The following is a 21,566-nucleotide window of genomic DNA, read 5'->3' on the forward strand; positions in this document are numbered from 1 at the left end:
CCAAATACAAGCGATCTGTTGTAAAACATGACAGTGTGGTCAAGTTTTCAATGGAGGTACGACTGGAACAAACATTCCAGCTTCAGTCCGACTAGTTGACCGCAATGATTCATTGCTAATTGAGCTTGAGACACCAAACCACACATGTGGCCTTTCAAAGAGAGCAAGTAAAAGTCATGTCCTCTTTCCAGTTGTTTGGATAACGCAGCCGCGCTCGTGTGGTGCCACGCTGGGGGTGAGCTTACCGTGAGATAAACCTTGGCATTTTGGGTATGTGGGCCGGATCCGTTGCCCTTTCCTGCATAACCCATCAACTAGCATGTCATTATCCAATACTGTGGTCGAGCAACTCATTCCTCGCATTTGGTCCTTAGTGTTAAACCTGCCCATTTTGGATCCTGTCATACATTTCCTCTCAGAGCTGGAGTGACCAGAAAACCAGAAATTGCACTGTTTACATGTAAACCTTCAATATCACAACCCACGTAGCCATTGAGGATGACGAATGGCTGTTGGCATCGACTCGACTTTGTTTTGTGGCAAGTGTGTACACGGCTAACGTGCATTTAACTAAAGCTATTTGCAGTCTTCTTGCTCTTTAATGGCATTTCGAAATGAGCGTGGGAACACATTTGCGCAGCTTTGTGGTCTGGAAACTGACCGCAGACACATTCAGCATTTAGTTCTAAACAAAACAATGCATGGTGATTTTAAACTTCCTGAAACACTTTGTAAACTCCCAAACTGGATTGTGCATCGTTGCATTTCGGAATGCATCAGAACACAATTATAACGCGACACAAGAACACATTTCATTCTAAATAATGTTGTCAAAGCATTTCACGTGAATATGCAAGACTTCCAATTGACCTATGGCTAAGCCACGCCCCCTCCACTCACTCGGACACACAGTCAACATTCGGTGACAGGCGCTATGGCAGCTGTCACAGGAGACATTTCACAGGAGGCAATTGATGATTTTTGGAGACAGAAAGATTATATATCCTCTCGAAGTCACCAAAAAGGCCTTAACTATGTATTGGAGGGTATATATATTTACGGTAATAATTTAATTGTTGAGAAGGTTGATGAAAAGCTTCAGCTCCAAGCAAAAATGTACAGGTAAGTGTAAACATGATAAACCGCAATAAAAAACTGTTCCCCAGTTGTTTTGGTAGAAAGTTGTCTAAAATGTTGTGGTTCAACATGTAATTAATGGTTCATGATCAAATGAAATATGTACAGGTGTAAGTTGCATACGTTTCCAGGACAAACCTTTTTACCATCTTTACCAAGAGTAGCCTAACGTTACCTCTCCGCTCGTTTGGTGCTACAGTATTTACATGAATCATTCAGCACAATATTGCTAACATGTGTTATCTCGGTTATTTACAGATACGTTAATGAAGCTAAGTGACATGATGTACAACGCAGCTAAGCTAATGTTAACGTTTTCTAATGTTAGGCTATTGTTAGGCTAACGTTACATTAGAGATGTTAAAGATAACGTTCAAATATGTTGTTGACTTTCCTTAGAACAGATGTAGACATCCTTGTTTAATTTATCCACGTTTAGTTGGTGTTGGTCTACAGCATAACTTAATCCAGAGCAGACACTTATCTCGGCTGAGATGTGGCTGGGGAAAGGGTAAAAAATACACACCGCCTCTCGGGATACCTAGTGTCGGAGTTGCATGAACCCCATGCACACCGTTTGACCATTTTAAACTTAAAATGACAAGAAAAAACATAAAAACGAATGAAAACTGACTAACTGCAATGCATTTGACTAACTGCAATGGACGTGGAAGCAGAGAATGTCCGAGTGTATTGGGTTAGCTATGCGCACTGTAATTGGCTCATCGCGATTGGGGGCGTGGCTTAGCCATAGGTCAATTCATTATCAGCTGTAAAGGCCATTGCACACCGAGTCCGAAATTCGCATCCGAAATTTTCGCACGTTAAAAAATAAATACGACCTCACGTTATGTCAATCACGCTCGCACACTGCCTCCGAAACTTTCGTCCGTCATAAAAAAAATCTTAACTGGTTCGATTTTCTGCGTTTTTCGCATCCGTAACAAGCAGTTTGAATGGTGTTTGAATGGTGCTTTGACAATTCAGAGCCACCGAATCACGAATACGAAAAAACGCATACGAAAATTTCGGACTCAGGCCTTAAGTCAATAACTCGGAAGAATAACCAAGTGCATTAAATGGTAGCATTTTTCACAAACATTGCTTGTGATTAAAATAATGATATAAAATACCAGTTCGCAACATCGAGCAGCATAACAGATGCTTTTTGTACAGCTAAAATAACCACAATTCAACAATTTAAGTTACACATGGCCATATCCACACTCACGTTAAAAAGAAGTCTTCTTATACGGTCAGTTTTCTCTTTTGGAAACTCGAGGAGCAAGTTAGTTAGCAACATTCGGATCAATGGCACACACATTTGAAGGAAACTTTAAAGTGCCACAATAATGCAAGAACGGATATAAAATATGCACATTTGCATCCACGAAAAGAGTTTGATTACAGCTTAACACTCTAGTAGTATTCGGTCATTTTAGATCAAAACATTTTACATTTTTAATAAATAAAAAACGTCATCGGAATGGCATGAAACTTCATGTATTTTGTGGCAATTGCTGTATGAACACACAATATACAAAATGTGAACATGATTAGAAAAGAAAAAATTAAACTTGTGATCTTCGTGGCCAAAAAATACAATTGCATAAAATGGATATAAAATGTTTTATAATGTCTAAATATATATTCAAACGCAAAATCTAAAAAAAAATATTATATCTGAATATACACTCATAAACAACTAGGGAATACAAATCCCTATATATTTAAAAATAGGGCTATACAGGTTACACAAACCATTTTTATTATTCTATTTGTATCACAATATTATTATATTGTATCATTTTAATAAATGATGCATAATTTAGATGGAAATATTGAAAACTCGAACACTGTATTAATTGAAAACAACATGAAATATTTATATGTATTTACATAGAAATAAATGGATGTTATTAAAATGATGAATTATGCAAAATTATGAAAAGATAGATGGATGGATTTCTGTCATTTTTATCGTTCTACGTAAATCAGAAAGGAACAGGACGAGACCAAGTACAGAAATAGCTAATCCCATCTAACCAAAAATATGTTCTAATAACATTTTAGATAACATTCCCTTTAAGTTATGAAAATGTTATTTCGAAATGTTCTCTGAACATTCAAACCGTAGTTTTAAAATGTTTTATTCTTGGTTTTTATTCTCCCATTTTATCAGTTTGCAAACATTATGGAAATATTACTTTAGAATGTTCTTTGAACAAGTTGTAACATTGAAAAAAAAACTCAATGTTTTTGTGCTAATGTTCTCAGAACATGATTAAAGAACATTTTATTAATGTAACTGGGAGAATGTTTGTTAATAACTGTGTGAGAATCATTAGGGAAGTGAACGTTCCCGGTTAGCTGGAGACGTCCTGAAGCTCGGGCTGAGACGGCGCTGACAGACTATATATATAAACAGCGTTTCTGTCTCCTCCATTTATACGCTTCTAGAAGATTTCTCTGATTTTTCAGCGCTCTTGTCTCACTTGGTTGATCGCGTGCGGTTTGCCAGGCCTGTAGCGGAGGACGTCTCGCATCCTTTGGGAAAATCCTGTTGTCTTTGTTTCTGTAACAATGAACGTCGCATCCATCATCAGATGAAGCTTTAGTACACGCTGCTCCATAATGGCCGTGAATTATTTTTATTTTTATAAACTTCGTGTCTGTTATGTTACCACCACTTATTAGAGGCCCAGACATGGTTATGACAATGTTTTGTCTCTAAAAATGACAAAAGATTCATAATTTTAAACTTCAGAGCATGCTTTAAAGCCACACATTAATTAAGGACAGACACAAGTACGCAAACGCAGATGTGAACACTTGGCCTACGCAGTGCATAGTTTAGCTTGTGCTTTACTGTACTAAAGTTTCTGTGCAGACGGTTGCTGGAAGAGAAAAGACAACAGTTTATGCTAATGTGCGCTACAGGAAATCTTGTGATGTTTTGTTGTTGTGCAATTCGCATCTGCATACTTCCACTGTTCACGTCATGTTTACATGGACACGGCAGTACGTGTGTATGCAAAACCATGTTACACTCTGGCGAGTCGGTGGCTAACTCGTATGAATTCGTACAATCTGCTTACGCCCCAGTGACATTTAGGAGAGGATTTTCATGCTTAAGTTAAAAAAAAAAAAAAAATTATTGTGCGTTTATATCTCGCATTTCTGACTTTTTTTTATTGCTATTGCGCCTGTTTTTTAGGACTGCACTTTTATATCTCGCATTTATATCTCGACTTTTTTTGTCGCAATTGCTACTAATTTTTAGAAATATGAGTTTATATCTCGCATTTCTGACTTTTTTTGTTGCAATTGAGACTTTATTTTTAAGAATATGAGTTTATATCTCGCATTTCTGACTTTTTTTCTTGCAATTGAGACTTTATTTTTAAGAATATGAGTTTATATCTCGCATTTCTGACTTTTTTTCTTGCAATTGCGACAAATTTTTAGAAATATGAGTTTATATCTCGCATTTCTGACTTTTTTCTTGCAATTGAGACTTTATTTTTAAGAATATGAGTTTATATCTCGCATTTCTGACTTTTTTCTTGCAATTGAGACTTTATTTTTAAGAATATGAGTTTATATCTCGCATTTCTGACTTTTTTCTTGCAATTGAGACTTTATTTTTAAGAATATGAGTTTATATCTCGCATTTCTGACTTTTTTTCTTGCAATTGAGACTTTATTTTTAAGAATATGAGTTTATATCTCGCATTTCTGACCTTTCTTCTTGCAATTGAGACTATTTTTAAGAATATGAGTTTATATCTCGCATTTCTGACTTTTTTTTTGCAATTGCGACAATTTTTTTGAAATATGAGTTTATATCTCGCATTTTTGACTTTTTGTTGCAATTGAGACTTTATTTTTAAGAATATGAGTTTATATCTCACATTTCTGACTTTTTTTCTTGCAATTGCGACTAATTTTTAGAAATATGAGTTTATATCTCGCATTTCTGACTTTTTTTCTTGCAATTGCGACTAATTTTTAGAAATGAGTTTATATCTCGCATTTCTGACTTTTTTGTTGCAATTGAGACTTTATTTTTAAGAATATGAGTTTATATCTCGCATTTCTGACTTTTTTGTTGCAATTGAGACTTTATTTTTAAGAATATGAGTTTATATCTTGCATTTCTGACTTTTTGTTGCAATTGAGAATTTATTTTTAAGAATATGAGTTTATATCTCGTATTTCTGACTTTTTCTTGCAATTGCGACAAATTTTTAGAAATATGAGTTTATATCTCGCATTTCTGACTTTTTTTCTTGCAATTGCGACAAATTTTTAGAAATATGAGTTTATATCTCGCATTTCTGACTTTTTTCTTGCAATTGAGACTTTATTTTTAGGAATATGAGTTTATATCTCACATTTCTGACTTTTTTCTTGCAATTGAGACTTTATTTTTAAGAATATGAGTTTATATCTCGCATTTCTGACTTTTTTTTTTGCAATTGCGACTAATTTTTAGAAATATGAGTTTATATCTCGCATTTCTGACTTTTTTTTTTTGCAATTGAGACTTTATTTTTAAGAATATGAGTATTTCTTGCAGTTCAGACTTTTTTTCGCAATTGCGACTATTTTTTAGAATTACGAGACACAATCCTGAGAAAAAAAAATGAGATGTTAACTTGAAATTGCGAGAAAAATAGTCAGAATTGCGAGATAAAAAGTCGCAATTGCCTTTTATTGCTTTATTCCGTGGCGGAAACAAATATCTGAATGTTTTATTTGCATGGAAGCTCATCAAATTTCTGTTATGAAAGTGACCTATAGTTTGGAATTGAAAATGTCAGATTCAATGTGATTTTTGCTGTGCATGCTCTGAAAAACAGATGTTTGTCCCCTGATTTGAGCCATATTTAGCTCATTCTCAGGTGATATGTTGTCGTCCACAGGTGTGGTCAGACAGGTGAAGCCGCTGGTTGGTCCTGTGAGCACCGTACTGAAGCTGGCCATGAACTACGTCACAAACGGGGTCGTGTCTCACCGGAACATCATCAACGTTCACATCTACGTGTCCGAGTTCTGGTTTTAAAAACATCAACCGTTCTGTCGAATCATTTTAGGTGTCCATTTATCACTATAGCACGAATCTTTCTGAATGACTCTAGCGTGCAAAGATGGCTGCTTTTTACCTTCTTTTACAGTTTCTACATCTTCATATCACTAAGATAAATTCACCGTAAGATATTTTAAGATGTATTTTCATAGATTGCATCTTCAATATAAGCATATTTTGTATTACTGCAATAGCAGATTTTGTCATTTTATTTTTAACTTGCTTACAATTAAAACAAGTGGAAAAAATCTGCCAGTTCAGCCAGTAAGAAAAATACACTCATATTGAAGATAAATCACAGAAAATTCTCTATATGTTATGCATTGTTACTTAAGTAAATTATAGATAGGATTTTTAGATATTTTCACTGAATTTTTTTTTTTTTTTGCAGTACAATTATACTTAATTTAGCCAATTTATGCCAACTAATTCCCACTTTAAAGAATAAGTCACCCAAAAATACAAATTCTGTCAATTACTCACCAATTACCATAATGTCGTCCACTTGACTTTCTTCTGTGAGAAACAAAACAAGATGTTTAGCAGAATCTTTGGAATGACATGAAGATGAGTATTTACATTATTGGATGAACTATTCATTTGAATCCAATTAATTATGTAAGATAATCTCTAAATGGACACCTAAAATAGCTAAATGTTTTTATCCAGCTACACAAGTTTTTCACGAGGAACACGACACTAGGACAGACGAGAACATTGCATGCTGGGAGCGATGCCCTGCTTTAGACGTCACCATGCGATCCGGTGGGAAGAAACATCATTTGCTGCTCTGATGCTTTTAATTGTAGAATGTAAAAGCATGTTTTCACTTATTCCCGAATGGTTGACTTGTGTCAACTTCTGTGAGTTGATGCGAGCTCATCCAGACAAATGAATATGGAGTTGACGACTCGACACTGATTGTACGCTTGTGTAGACACACTTTGCATTGCTAATGTTTTGTATGTATCACCGACTGTGTCATTAAAAACAATTTTTAGATTTCTACTTCTATTTTTGTAAATGTCAACTGTTGAGTGAACAGCCACTCAGAAACCAACTAATTTAAACACATTTCGGAACAATTAAAAAGGGGCCAAGTTAAAATAAATGTACACACACACACACAATATTACTTTATTTGTTTGTGAAATACATTCGAAACGGTAAAGGGTCTATTTTAATTTGCGTACTCTCACAATAACAACAAAACTTTGTGCTTTTGTAAAGAAAAACAAACAGGCTTTCTGCCGTCTCAATCTCTGTGAACTTCTTTCTCAAACGCGTCACAAAAATGACCCGAAACTTGCCGAAGTGTCTACTTTTAAAAGGTTAGCATAACATTACTGAAAACGTTCTCTGAACTTAATTGAATCTAATTCAAAGAAATCTGAAAACGGTTCATTTGCATCATCACACACGTTTACAAAATGCTTTCCTCATGCTTTATTAAAATATATAAACCTTCCCTGAAAGACATTAATACTTTTATTCAGCAAGGACACATTAAATACATCAAAAGTGACAGTATAATGTCACAAAAGTGTTCTAGTTCTAACAAAAGCTGTATATGTAGGTAATATTACGAGTTGCGTTATTAATGCTTTGATGCATATAAATGAAAACGGGTTCATTTATTGAAGAAAAAAACCCAACAGTATTTGACTTGCTTTATTTTAAAGCTACGACCGCTATGACTTTTTACTTGTGTCTAAAGACACAATAAATTCTGAAACCTGAGATATATTCAATTTCACCAAGGCTGAAAAATATTGAGATGTTTTTTTTTTTTTATCTGCCAGGCCTATAATTAATTATTAGTTTGTACTGGAATACATTTTTAGAGTAACCTTCCCATCTTCACACACACACACAAAAACTGGTACAGAATTAGATGCCCTGGTAAAAATGAGTAATTCAATTATTTCACGAGCTTATAATTTGACCATAATTTGCGAGGGTTGATTCAGATCATTAGTAAATCAAACTTTCCATGTAACTTGGCGAAGGCGACTGCAGAAATGAAAGGCCGACGGTCAAATGAAGACCTAAACGCATGCCAGCGACATTCCCACAATCCTCTTGTTCGACTCGCTCCAGTCATGCCATGCATTGATAGATCGGACTAAGTGCTGTTGGTTCTCAGCGATGGAAACTCGGAGGGACATGGAGCCGTTTATGACCACAACCCTTTTAACGCGCGGCCACTGAACCAAGACTGTCTTTCCTCAACGTCAGGAGACGTGAAGCTCATTCCAGCGGATGGAGGAACGAGTCTCGGCTTTACTGAGACAATGGCACAGTGAGGGAATCATTTATCATGGTTTGACGTTCCTCTTCTGTGTGTAGACTGAGGTTTACCCCTGCGACGTCACAATAGCGGCTCTGAAGACCGAAAGCCAGTCAGTGTGACGGAGGGAAAACCAGACGAGCGACAAAAACATTATACGACAAAGAAAAGCACAGTATAAATAATTGAGCAGGCTAAATTATACGTTCATTGCATAAAAGATGAGCTCAGTGAAAACTTAAAACACCCAAGATGATGCAAAGGTAAAAGAAAGGAAGAAATTATAAACATATACTTATGTTACTTGACAAGTTAGGGTCACAAAGTTTTCAGTTAACCTTTTAAAGTATAGGCTTAGCATAGGAGTTTTATACCATAATAACGTTTTGAGAATATAAATTCAATGAGGATGATGATTACTAGTTTATGTTGAAGTTATTATATTATATTTTATATAAGCAAGCGAAAAAAAAAAAAGTGCACAAAAGATGAAGACCATCTAGCGAACCAGTTTAGTCTGCTTTCAGATGTTACTTTCAATAATTTAAGCGTACAAAACCTAGTTTTATCTTCTTGAATGCCCAATATATTTCACAAGTGACGTTGTGAAGCATTTGATACGTTGTATTTGATACTTTGTATTTATTTCCAGTGAGCAATCGTGTAACTGTTGAGTTTCAGTTTGAGTGACGTACTAGTATTTAGACATGCATGTAAATTCGTGCATTAGCATACGTATTTTTTTTTAAGGAAATAATTTTCGTTGGACATAATATTGCTTTTTTTTAAATAATGAATGAATGAATGCTTTTATTCAGCAAGGATGCATTAAATTGAGCAAAGGTTACAGTAAATGCATTTATAATGCTCTCTAAATGATGTTCTTTTAAACCTTTTATTCATGAAAGAATCCTGTGGAAAAAATTATCCAAAAAATATGAAGCATCACGACTGTTTTCAACACTGATAATGATCAGAAATGTTTCTTGAGCAGCAAATCAGCATATTAGAGTGATTTCTAAAGTATGGTATGCTGTGTTTTTAAATACAGTTTTACTTTATTAAACTCACAACATGCTATTTGTTTTTGCATGCATAAGAATCTGTTAGGCAAAAAACAAATGCATGCACCAGTGCATATGGAGTTATGCAGAATAAAGCCCAGAAAAATGCCCCGTCTGTCTTCCATGCCACCCACCCACCGCCGCTGCTGGAGCGTAACACACGGGCCTTGGATGCGTGTGTGTGTGTGTGTGTGTGTGGGGTGGTGGTCAGGACTCATGGGGAAGGGAGGCTCTCTGGATCTCGAAACAGGAACAGTCCGTCTGGGATGAGGCCCAGCTTTGGGACAGGCAGACGACGGGGTCGTATCAAATGCACACACACACACACACACACACACACACACACGCTCCCCCCACTGCATTTTCCTGGCCTGCATCCCCCGTCCCTCACCGCAACACATGTTTTAAGATATATGTGAGTTCTTTTAATGAAAATGTTGGGGGAGTTTCTCCTGCTGCCATTGTTTCTCATTATGTCAAACAAAAACGTTTGGCAAAAACACATCGAAATGTATGCTAATGCACAATTTTACACGCAGCTACGTCACACAAGCGGAAACTCAACAGTTACGTGACCGCTCGCTGGAAACAATACGCAACAGTTCGCAACCCATGTCACTTCTGTAATGTGACGCATTACGGAAATAACCTTTGGAAAGATGAAACGTACATTAATCTCAGTTTTTCAGGGAGCTTAATAGGTTTTGTAACCTTAGATTGCTAAAAATAAACCAGCCTTAACTGGTTTGCTGGGCTTAGGAGGTCTCCTATTCATGGGCTGCGTTTCCCAAAAGCACTGTGAGCCCAAGTTGACAGTCGAGAGCATTGCTGGCAATTGTTCTCCGGTCTGTTAGCTGGTTTTAAAGGGGTTTTGGCCACTTTTTGACTGGCTAAACCAGCTGAAGACCATCTTGGCCAAACTGGGAGACCAGCTAAGCCCAGCAAACCATATTAGGCTGGTTTAAGTTGGTTTACCCCAGCAGGTTAATGTCTAATATTTTACAAGATCTCAGTTGTTTAGGAATTGATTGGATCGTTTTCTACACTCTAAAAAAAGGCAGGGTTGTTTTAACCCAAATTTGGGTCAAATATGGACAAACTCAGTGGTTGGTGAGTTTGTCCATATTTGACCCAAATTGGGGTTGAAACAAACCAGCATTTTTTTAGAGACCAAGCAATCGTATTTTTTGACCAATCTTTTTTTAATTTGGAAAATGAACCATTCACAACAACACCAAGAATGTGCGTTATTAGCAGTGAGACGTGCTTGAGTTTCTGACTGATATTGAGGTCAATTGTCACATTTGAATCGATCCCAGACAAGCGGAAATGGCCAATATCTGTAACTTAAGATACACACGAAAACTTCCTCTACTATTATTAAAACCTCTGAATGCACTTCTGCTGATTAGAGCCATTGATCTCTCAGTTCTCAGAGATCTACTATTACATCTGACTTTTGTGAGGGAAAAAAAACACACCAAATTTGATGAGTGCTGATGTTTTACTGAAGTCCAACAGGTGGCAGACACACACAACACTGCGGCCGCCGTTCTATTGGACTTTATTTCTGTCCTCTCACACACATTAGGGGCAATCCCTTCAAACGCGACTTGATTTGGGTTTTGAGGAGGCTAGTAATAAGGACGCCACCTTGACCATCGAGCGAGACGTGTGACTCCCCATAACTTACAGCGCCGGCCCAAACCGCCTATAACCAGAACTGAGCTCACAACCAAAGCCAGAGAACACACCAGACCCGTAGCGTACGGATGTGTGGGCTATTGGGATTTATCCCACACTCATGAAAATTCAGAGTTCACAAGCAAAGGCCGTCTGAGAGAAGATCAGCTATACACTCGCTATACACCGCGCTTTATGCCGCTTGCGAGGTCGACCGGTTGAATATACAGCATGACATCAGACTGTAAAAGCTGACGGATGCGTTTAACAGTTACTTTATTTATGACGAGCACATCATTATTTGGCTTTTACTGCAGCGGGTGACATTTAAAACAAATGTTCTCTTCAGAAGAACAGAAAAACACATTGTTTATTGAAGAAAATAACGCTGGCTGCTACATTCACACATAAGCAAAAACAGAAAAATTCAGAAGATCAGAGAAAAATAGGCCGGTCGCCGAAACTAACAAACAACATCTTACGCTCAGATTTGTGGAGATCATGAATTTCTTTCTAGTGGCATTACATCTCTTTGGTTTGTGTTTCCCAGCTAACAGGGAACGCTGTCAGTTACGAACAAACATTCTTCCAGGAACGTTAATAGAATGTTCGTTCAAAGTTACCAGTGATGTAATTATACACCGTTAATGCAACAGTTCCGTTTGGAATGTTCGTCTCACATTTTTACAGTCGAACCAAAAATTATTCAGACACCAGATTTTTATTATTTACTAGTGGGTTCAGGACACTATAGTTAATTTATGTAAGTGAGGATAGCAGAATACAGTAAACTGTGACATATTATACCCCAAAAATCTTCATACAGCGACTACCAGTAAAAATTGGGGGCCAAAAATGATTGACACTTTGAGCTGATCATGTTTTGCTGAAGTGTTTTTCTTTAATTGCTAATGCTCTTTTTACACACACACTGAACACAATGAAGCATTGCTTGGTAACTGGTTGAGCTAAACTGGTATTATCTAATTGTATAGATTTAACAGCTGACATATATTCAACATAATTCATGTGTGAGACAGTCTAACAGAAGGATGGACAAAACCAGTGAAATATCAATTGAGTTCTGCTCATATTTTATTACCGTTTTCTAAACTACAGCGAATAAACTGTGCTAATGTGAGAAATGTGGAAGGAGTCGGAATAAATTTAGTTTGACTGTAAATGTTTCAACTTGTTTCGGAATGTTCAGTGAACATTTAAATTCCATAATGTTTGCAAAATGGAATGTTCCCATAACGGTTGAACAATAACCAATGAAAAAAATCAAAATATAATATTTTCATAACTTAACATTAGCAAAAAAAAATGTTTTGATGGTGCACAAACCGATGTCGTCACCCGATGTGGAAAATGTCCTCAATGACACTGAGGATCTCCAGGCGAAGTTAATGGCTTTCTGAGAACCCGACAACATCAGCATTACACACGACACACTAAACGCTGCCTTTGGAAACTTCAGACTGTAGGGAGTTTATAAAGCGTGAATAATGTCGAACTCAAGAACGGTTATCCTCATGATTTGTCATAGATTAATGACATTAACCCCGAGGTTTAGGTGTTCTCGATCTGAAAGTAAATCAACACTGCTGTTTTGTCTCCGTTTGCAAGAACACAACCCCAAACAATGATGTGAGATATTACGGCTAATTCGTTAACGAATCCGGGCCTCGAGACAAACAGTGCGCTCATGCATTTTATAAATATTTGGGTGATTGATTTCATTGGATGTCAGGTGTGAGTGTGTTTTGAATTAGCTTTGCACCTACCCAGAACGTGGAAGCGTCAGCAGGCATCGCACTAAACGGCTTCATGATATCCAAACACTGCGGTCAGTTACACGGCTTACTGGAAAACAAGAAGAGAGAGACAGACAGAAGTTATTCAGGCCTTGTTCAGAGACCAGCGAGGTCATACCTGTGTAAAACTATCTATCTGGAGGAATCTATCTGAAATTTGACATGCAATACACTTATATGTATGCAATGCAATCAAATCAATGTACAGTCAAACCAACATTTATTCCGACACCTTCCACATTTCTCACATTATCACAGTTTATTCGCTGTAGTTTAGAAAACGGTAATAAAATATGAGCAGAACTCAGTTGATATTCCACTGGTTTTGTCCGTCCTTCTGTTAGACTGTCTCACACATGAATTATGTTGAATATCTGTCAGCTGTTAAATTTAACTACACAATTAGATAATACCAGTTTAGCTCAACCAGTTACCAAGCAATGCTTCATTGTGTTCAGTCTGTGTGTAAAAAGAGCATTAGCAATTATGGTAAATGGACTGCATTTATATAGCGCTTTCACAGACCCAATGGCCACCAAAGCGCTTTACATTTTGCCTCACATTCACCCATTCACACACCGACGGCGGTGTCAGCCATGCAAGGCGCCATCCAGCTCGTCGGGAGCAGCTGGGGTCAGGTGTCTTGCTCATGGACACCTCGACACTTGGTCAAGTGGAACCGGGGATTGAACCACCAACCTTCCAGTTTGTAGACAACCTACATGAACCACTGAGCCATTATAGAAAAAACACTTCAGCAAAACATGCTCAGCTTAATGTGACCGAATCATTTTTGCTCCCAAATTTTTATAAATGTTACTGGTAGTCGCTGTATGAATAATTTTTGGAAGACACTAGTAAAAAAAATATAAAAAATTATATCTGGTGTCTGGATAATTTTTGGTTTGACTGTAATGTAAAAGATAATTCAAAGATTTGACCCTTCATGTTGCAGTTACTCTCTTTACTCTCACTCTCTTTTGTGTCGATCAAAACACACATAATTGAACACGAAATTGAATACGTCACCAAACACTCAAAAAAATTAACTAGGAAGGTTGTGCTCTTACTTTAAATAATATAGGCTATTTATATTTAGCCTACTGCATTTTGCCCTAACTTCATTTGATTGTGTTCAATCTGCTTAAATATATGTAACATTTAAGTTTACTTAATCCGTTTGTGTTGGATTACATGAATGATTTGTGTAGCATTAACTGAAACTGGGCGGTGCTTGTTAGTTCCCAGCATGCTTTGCATATGGTTGAATTAAGAGAGAATAAATGTTGAAATAAAGTGTTATTTTATGTTTTTTTGAGAAAATGAGAAGACTTGATAGTGTGTAATTGTGTTTAATGTTCAATTACGTTGGAATTATTAGAACCATTTAAATTACAGTGGGTTACCATTGTGGAGAGTGGAGCATTGTGTTTGGCTGTGGACTGATTCAGTTACTTATGACTGTTTTATAATAATAATAATAATAATAATTCATTACATTTATATAGCGCTTTTCTCGACACTTAAAGCGCTTTACATAGAAGGGGGGAATCTCCTCAACCACCACCAATGTGCAGCATCCACCTGGATGATGCGACAGCAGCCATATTGCGCCAGATCGCCCACCACACACTAGCTTACTGGTGGAGAGGAGACAGTGATGAAGCCAATTAGTATATATAGGAGGATGATTAGGAGGCCATGATGGACAGAGGCCACTGGGCAAATTTGGGATTTTTAATGACCACAGAGAGTCAGGACCTCGGTTTAACGTCTCATCCGCAGGACGGCGCTCTTTGTCAGTATAGTGTCGCCGTCACTACACTGGGGCGTTAGGACCCGCACAGACCACAGGGTGAGCGCCCCCTGCTGGCCTCACTAACACCTCTTTTAGTTTTAGTTGAAGGAGCATGTAAGTCTTAGCATTTAAGATGCTAATATGTGCTACTGCTAGCAAATAGCTAGCTATAGTCTTTCAATTTAATTATGTGTTACTAAAATAATGAAATATTAATGGATGAATGAAAATAAAAAGCACCTGAATCATGTCAGGAAACCTTAAAATGAGTTGTGCTGACAGTATTAATTTAACCTGTGTAAATACGTAGTAAATATGGTAAGTTGAATCAACCTTAATAAATTAAGTTGACCCAACGCAAGTACATTAAATTGGAATAACAGAATTGCATAATGCTGAAATAAAGCAAGTTAATCATGTGGAAATCCTTTCCATGATTTTTTTACGTTCATTCAAAGATTTTTTTTTTTTTTTGTGAATTCATCAACCATGAATAACCGCGTCACCAAAACAAAGCCTTGGCTGATAATCATTAATGCACGCACTTCTCTTTTAAAAAACGTCTTTTGTTGGGTCGTCCATCAATGTGTTTTTGTTTTGGTCTCAGTTTTAAGTTTTTAATGCTGTAGGGCATCAAAGAGTCTCGGGGAGGCTTGCGGTGTTTCAACACTTCCCGTGGCTTTGGTGCAAACGCATTCCTGCATCCCAACACACCAAGTGTGTGACCTGGGTGACCTCTGACCTACACACATCATGAGCGATGGAGCGCATCAGTCAAGGACATGTGCGTCGCTACATTAGCGCTTTATGGGAATTACGTCGGAGGATTTCATTAAAACCGAATTGCTCACTTGCGCAACCTGGGAGAGTCGCAGTGAAGGCAACAGAGCCGTGAGCTTTTCCATGTTTCAAGTCATGCACAGTCGAGAACAATGTGACAATGATTAGACAGCGATGGACCACCCACAGCCCGTCTCCAGCTTCTTCTTCTTCTCAGTCTGTAGCGTGTAACACTTAATAAGCACTGAAATATGAGATTATTCCTTCATCCCAGTGTAAATGCACAGGTCTTTTCTCTAAGTCAACATCAAATGCTGTTCCTAACTCAATTTATGTCTATAATCGGATATATTTCAGAGTAAAAAATACGGAAAAAAAAATGTGTGTTTCATAACGGAGTCAGGTGGATGGAGGGATTGTAGGGATGGATTCATGACGTCAAGCAAAGCGGAAAGTTTGGGTGGAGCGAGTTATTGCATGTGATAAAAGATTATGAAGACAAACATTTGGTGCTTTACAATAACATAATGAATCGTGCACAATAAAACCAGGAACATGCATTTAAATGTTGTTGTGTTCGGTACACGCTGTGGTTTTTATAGTGCTTTATGAATACCTTTGACTTGGCCACTTCTCATTCCTTTTTAATGTCAGGATCATATATCTGTGGGTGCAAATGTATACAAAAATAAATATACAAATGAACATAAAACAAAAAAGAATTAAATCAATAAAACTAATAAATCAGTAAAAAAAAATAAAACACACAAAATTTATAAATAAATGAAAGTAATATTAAAACATCAAATAAAACAAAACAGATAAAAAAACACAAAAACAAATAAAATAGAAAATAAATAAATTAAACATAAGTTAAAAAAATACATAAATACTGTAAATCATAATATAAATTTTAATGTCAGGATCATATATCTGTGAGTGCAAAGGCATAAAAAATAAATATATTAATGAACAAAACAAAACAGAATTAAATAAATAAAACAATTAAATCAGTAAAAAATAAATTAATAAAACACACACATACACACACAAAAAAATTAAAGCAATATTAAAACATCAAATAAAACAAACCAAATAAAAAACATACAAAAATACAAAATTAAAACAAAGCAAATAAATAAAACACACAAAAACAAATAAAATAAAACAAATAAAAAAATACATAAATAAATCATAATATAAATTTTAATGTCAGGATCATATATCTGTGGGTACAAAGGCATAAAAAATAAATATATAAATTAACATAAAACAAAACAGAATTAAATAAATAAAACAAATAAATCAGTCAAAATAAATAAATAAAAACAAATAAATAAAACACACAAAAATAAATAAATGAAAGTAATAATAAAACAAAGCAAATCAAAAAAAAAAAAAAAACACACAAAAACATAAAACAGAACATAAATAAATCATAATATAAATAAAGCAAATAAAACGTTAAAATAATACATACATTAATTAATAAAAAAAATACATGCTTGCATGCATACATACATACATACATACCAACATAAATAATAATGTTGGAAAGTATGTTGGATGGACAGACAAGTTAAACCTCTAATCATAAGCAATATTGATGCACTATAAAAAAATTAACCTCTCCAAGTCAAAATATTCTAGTGACTGGTCACATCAAAATTTTTAAATTGGCCCAATTCTGTAAAATAAATTGAATTAATTGTTGCAATAGTCTGTTAACATTGGCTCAATGAGAAATAATATGTCAGATTAATTGAAAAATTTAGATGTTATCAGTCACTAGAAAATTTTGACTTGGGGGATGTCATTTTTTTTTACAGTGTGCTTTAGCAACTAGAAGGACTGTGATCACCGGACGTCTTCGTCTGTCTGAGGAACTCCACTATTTAGTCTGATTTATAAATCTTGTATTAAGGATATTAAGATATTTGTATTGGACACCAAGACTGAATAGTGACGCGATAATTATAATGTTTTCACTGAAATGAGAGCGCAAACTCTGAGGTCCTCATGAGTCCTTCATGAATCATCGATTATTCTTCTGAACTAAACCGCAACTCTTTATCAGTTCAGCTCCAGAATCTGTGATCGAGTAAAACCATGTGTCGCCTCGAGTGGAAGTCCAGCTTGTTTTTTCCTGTGAGTCTGAAGACGACGCAGAGTTTCTGGTGTTACTCAAATTCCCGGACAGGATTGTTCATGCGGCGACCGAGACGATCATCGGGTTTCTTTCCATCATCAGTTCGGGAGCAGATCTGATCGTCTCAGAGTTCCTGTCACCCTGGCAGACTGACCATGTTATGTCTACCGAAGGCGGGAGTTTATAGACACCAAAACACTGATATATTTGAGCATTTCTACAATAACTGATGGATATTCGATGACTTAAAAGCTGGACTTCATACAAATCAATATGGCCAAAAAGATTATACGCGCACACGCGCACGCACACACACACACACACACACACACACACACACACACACACACACACACACACACACACACACACACACACACACACACACACACACACACACACACACACTCTCTCTCTCTCACACACACACTCGCTCTCTCTCTCGCTCTCACACACACACACACACAAACACACACACTCTCTCTCTCTCTCTCTCTCTCTCTCACACACACACACACTCTCTCTCTCTCTCTCTCTCTCACAGACACACACACACGCTTTCGCTCTCTCTCTCGCTCTCTCACTCACACACACACACACACACACACACACACACACACACTCTCTCTCTCTATCACACACACACATACACACACACACACACACACTCTCTCTCTCTCACAGACACCCACACACACTCTCTCTCACACACACACACACACACACACACACACACACACACACACACACACACACACACACACACACACACACACACACACACACACACACACACACACACACACACACACACACACTCTCTCTCTCTCTCTCTCTCTCTCACACACACACTCTATCTCTCTCTCTCACACAGACACACACACACACACACACACTCTCTCTCTCTCTCTCTCTCTCTCTCTCACACACACACTCTCTATCTCTCTCACTCTCACACACACACACACTCTCTCTCGCTCTCACACACACACACACACACACACACACACACACACACACACACTCTCTCTCTCTCTCTCTCTCTCTCTCTCACACAGACACACTCTCTCTCTCTCTCTCTCTCTCTCACACAGACACACACACACTCTCTCTCTCTCTCTCTCTCTCTCTCTCACACACACACACACACTCTCTATCTCTCGCTCTCTCACACACACACACACACACACTCTCTCTCTCGCTCTCTCACACACACACACACACACACACACACACACTCTCTCTCTCGCACACACACACACACACACACACACAAAAATCACTTCTTAAGTTTAGAATCGAATCATTAAAGCATCTGAACTGATTCACAGAAATGAATCAAACAGACTGAAATGAGTTTTTACTAGTGAAATTGAGAAATGCTATTAAAACATCATCTTCACACTGTTGCGAACACAAAACGGTAGTCTAATGGTGTAGTCTTTAAAAAAATCGAATGGCCAATTAAAAAGTGCATTCAAATTGATGAATATTCCCAATGTGGCGTAATTTTATATTGACAGCAAAATCATAACAAATTTATTATATCGTTTTCTTCCGCCAGACCTGTCAACTAAGGCTCTTAAAAATCCATAAATAGTTGTATTATGTAATATCCTACATGATTAAATTCCCAGTGAACAGCATTAGGAAGTGTCTGGGAATGAGTGTGGAGTTTCTCAGGGCAGGGAAGGTCGAGGTGTAAACACTGCCCGGGATAATTGCAGGCTAACATCTCATCTTTTCATAAACTCAGCACAAAAATGTTGATGTATTTAACATGGCTGCACCCAAAATTACAATTCCTGAACCTGAGAAAATGTCACTGCTTTTGGAGCACCACAGAGGCTTTGGCTGACCTTGGACCAGTCGGGACCACACACACACACGTCACCGTTGGGCAGTCCTCGGGCCAGGAGATCCGTGATGGAGAGAGGTCAAAGCACACTGGTCACTTTCCCCACGCTGGCCATGACTAATCTAAACACACACACACACACACACACACACACACACACACACACACACACACACACACACACACACACACACACACACACACACACACACACACACACACACACACACACACACACACAGTCACTTTTTTATGACATTCAGAACTGAACTTTTAATTTAAATAAACAAAAACATTTAAATGCTTTGGATGAACAATACTGGTGAAACTGGAAAAATTTGAATATGGTGCAAAGGTTTTCATAAGCTGTAAGCCATAATCATCAAAATTACAACAAATAAAGGCTTGAAATATCTCACTTTGCATGTAATGAGTCTATATAATATATTAGTTTCAACCTTTTAAGTTCAATTCCTGAAATAAATACACTTTTGCACTATAATTCTAATTTTTCGAGTTTCACCTGTATATAAAAGCAGAAACATATGATATGGTTTTGACTGCGCCTCACATCACGAGCTCAGAATCTTGTTCGCTTCTCACCGGAATTATTATTTTTTTGGCTTATCTTTCGCACCCCCCATGCAGGATCTTTTGTGCCCTACAATTTGAGAACCACTGGCCTAATATTACTGAAATAGACCAAGTTCCATTTTAAAACAACACCAAAACACAAAATATACATTTTCTGATCATAGGCGGAAGGTGAACCAACATCATGAGGATATGCGCTTCCCCTTTAAAAACATTTACTATATGCAGGATTTGGCATGGCAGCAAGTTCGCAAAGCGTAATTGCGACTTTTTATCTCACAATTCTGACTTTATAACACGCAATTGTGACTGTATATCACGCAACTGTACATCTACTCAAAGAATAACATGATTAATTGCAATTTGCCCATGTTAAATTTATGGGTAAATTGGCAATTGTTGGCACAGGTTTGGTATTGAACTATTGGACTTTATTGAGTTGAGGAATCTGGTTTTTATGTAAATAGACAAATAAACACATCGCATAAAGGGCTGGACTTCCAATATAATGTGAGATTTCGACTTCAAACCGAATCCCATTTTAAGAGTGAGTGGATTAATTCAATTATGTTTTTTTGACTAACATGACTGTGTGTGGCATCATTTATTGGAGTGGCTGGTTGAAGCCCATTGTGGATTCTGAGAAAACGATGCTTTTGGTTGGCGGGAGAAGTGGTTCAGGCAACTCAAGGATGTTGAATGGAGTCTGAGATTACTCAAAGCCACGGCGGCCTCCATCCCCAGCTGCAGTAAATCCAAAAACACGGGGCTTTGGTTTATAGATATGACTAAAAAAAAGTCTGAAGGTTGGTTTAAAAAGACTTCAAAATGGCTTTTTGTGGATTGAGTGGAATAAATAGCTTTTTCTCTCTCACCTATTCAGTATAAAATACAAGATCGCCATCGTATTGACTTGCAAAACTACATTTTTGTGGATTGAGTGGAATCAATCAATTGTTTTCTCTCAAATACTCAGTATAAAGTTAAATATCACCATCATATTAGCTTGAAAAACAGACTTTTTGAGGATCAAGTAGAATAAATCAATTGTTTTCTCTCACATATTCAGTATAAAGTCCAAGATCCCAATTGTATTGGCCTTCAAAACAGACAAAACTGACTACTTGTTGATGGACTGGAATAAATTGATTGTTTTCTCTCACCTATTGAGTATAAAAATCCAGGATCGCCATCATATTGGCCTGCAAAACAGACAAAACAGACTTTTTGAGGATCAAGTAGAATAAATCAATTGTTTTCTCTCACATATTCAGTATAAAGTCCAAGATCCCAATTGTATTGGC

At 36.9% G+C, this 21,566-nt stretch overlaps 1 protein-coding gene and 1 long non-coding RNA gene across 4 annotated transcripts in view; one reads left to right on the plus strand and one right to left on the minus strand.

The window, feature by feature from the left end:
• The window catches only part of fbln1 (fibulin 1), a 70,655-nt gene that overhangs the window by 47,533 nt on the left and 1,556 nt on the right, over positions 1-21,566 (plus strand). The window contains exon 18 of one of the 2 annotated variants that reach the window (XM_079604022.1): positions 6,066-7,234. The exons of the other annotated variant lie outside the window; for it this stretch is intronic. Within the exon in view, the coding sequence (XP_079460148.1) occupies positions 6,066-6,205 (140 nt within the window). The 3' untranslated portion in view covers positions 6,206-7,234. Of the gene's footprint in view, positions 1-6,065; positions 7,235-21,566 lie in introns of those variants that run through there. 2 annotated transcript variants of the gene reach the window in all.
• Positions 19,151-21,566, minus strand: part of LOC306993876 — a 20,002-nt gene continuing 17,586 nt past the window's right edge. For both annotated transcript variants that reach the window (XR_013796555.1, XR_013796556.1), the window contains 2 exons: positions 21,426-21,464; positions 19,151-19,790 (listed from right to left, as the gene is read on the minus strand). This is a non-coding gene — a long non-coding RNA (uncharacterized lncRNA). The remainder of the gene's footprint in view (positions 19,791-21,425; positions 21,465-21,566) is intronic.

The sequence above is a fragment of the Phoxinus phoxinus genome (assembly GCF_949152265.1).
Source record: "Phoxinus phoxinus genome assembly, chromosome: 25".
Taxonomy (NCBI): domain Eukaryota; kingdom Metazoa; phylum Chordata; class Actinopteri; order Cypriniformes; family Leuciscidae; genus Phoxinus; species Phoxinus phoxinus.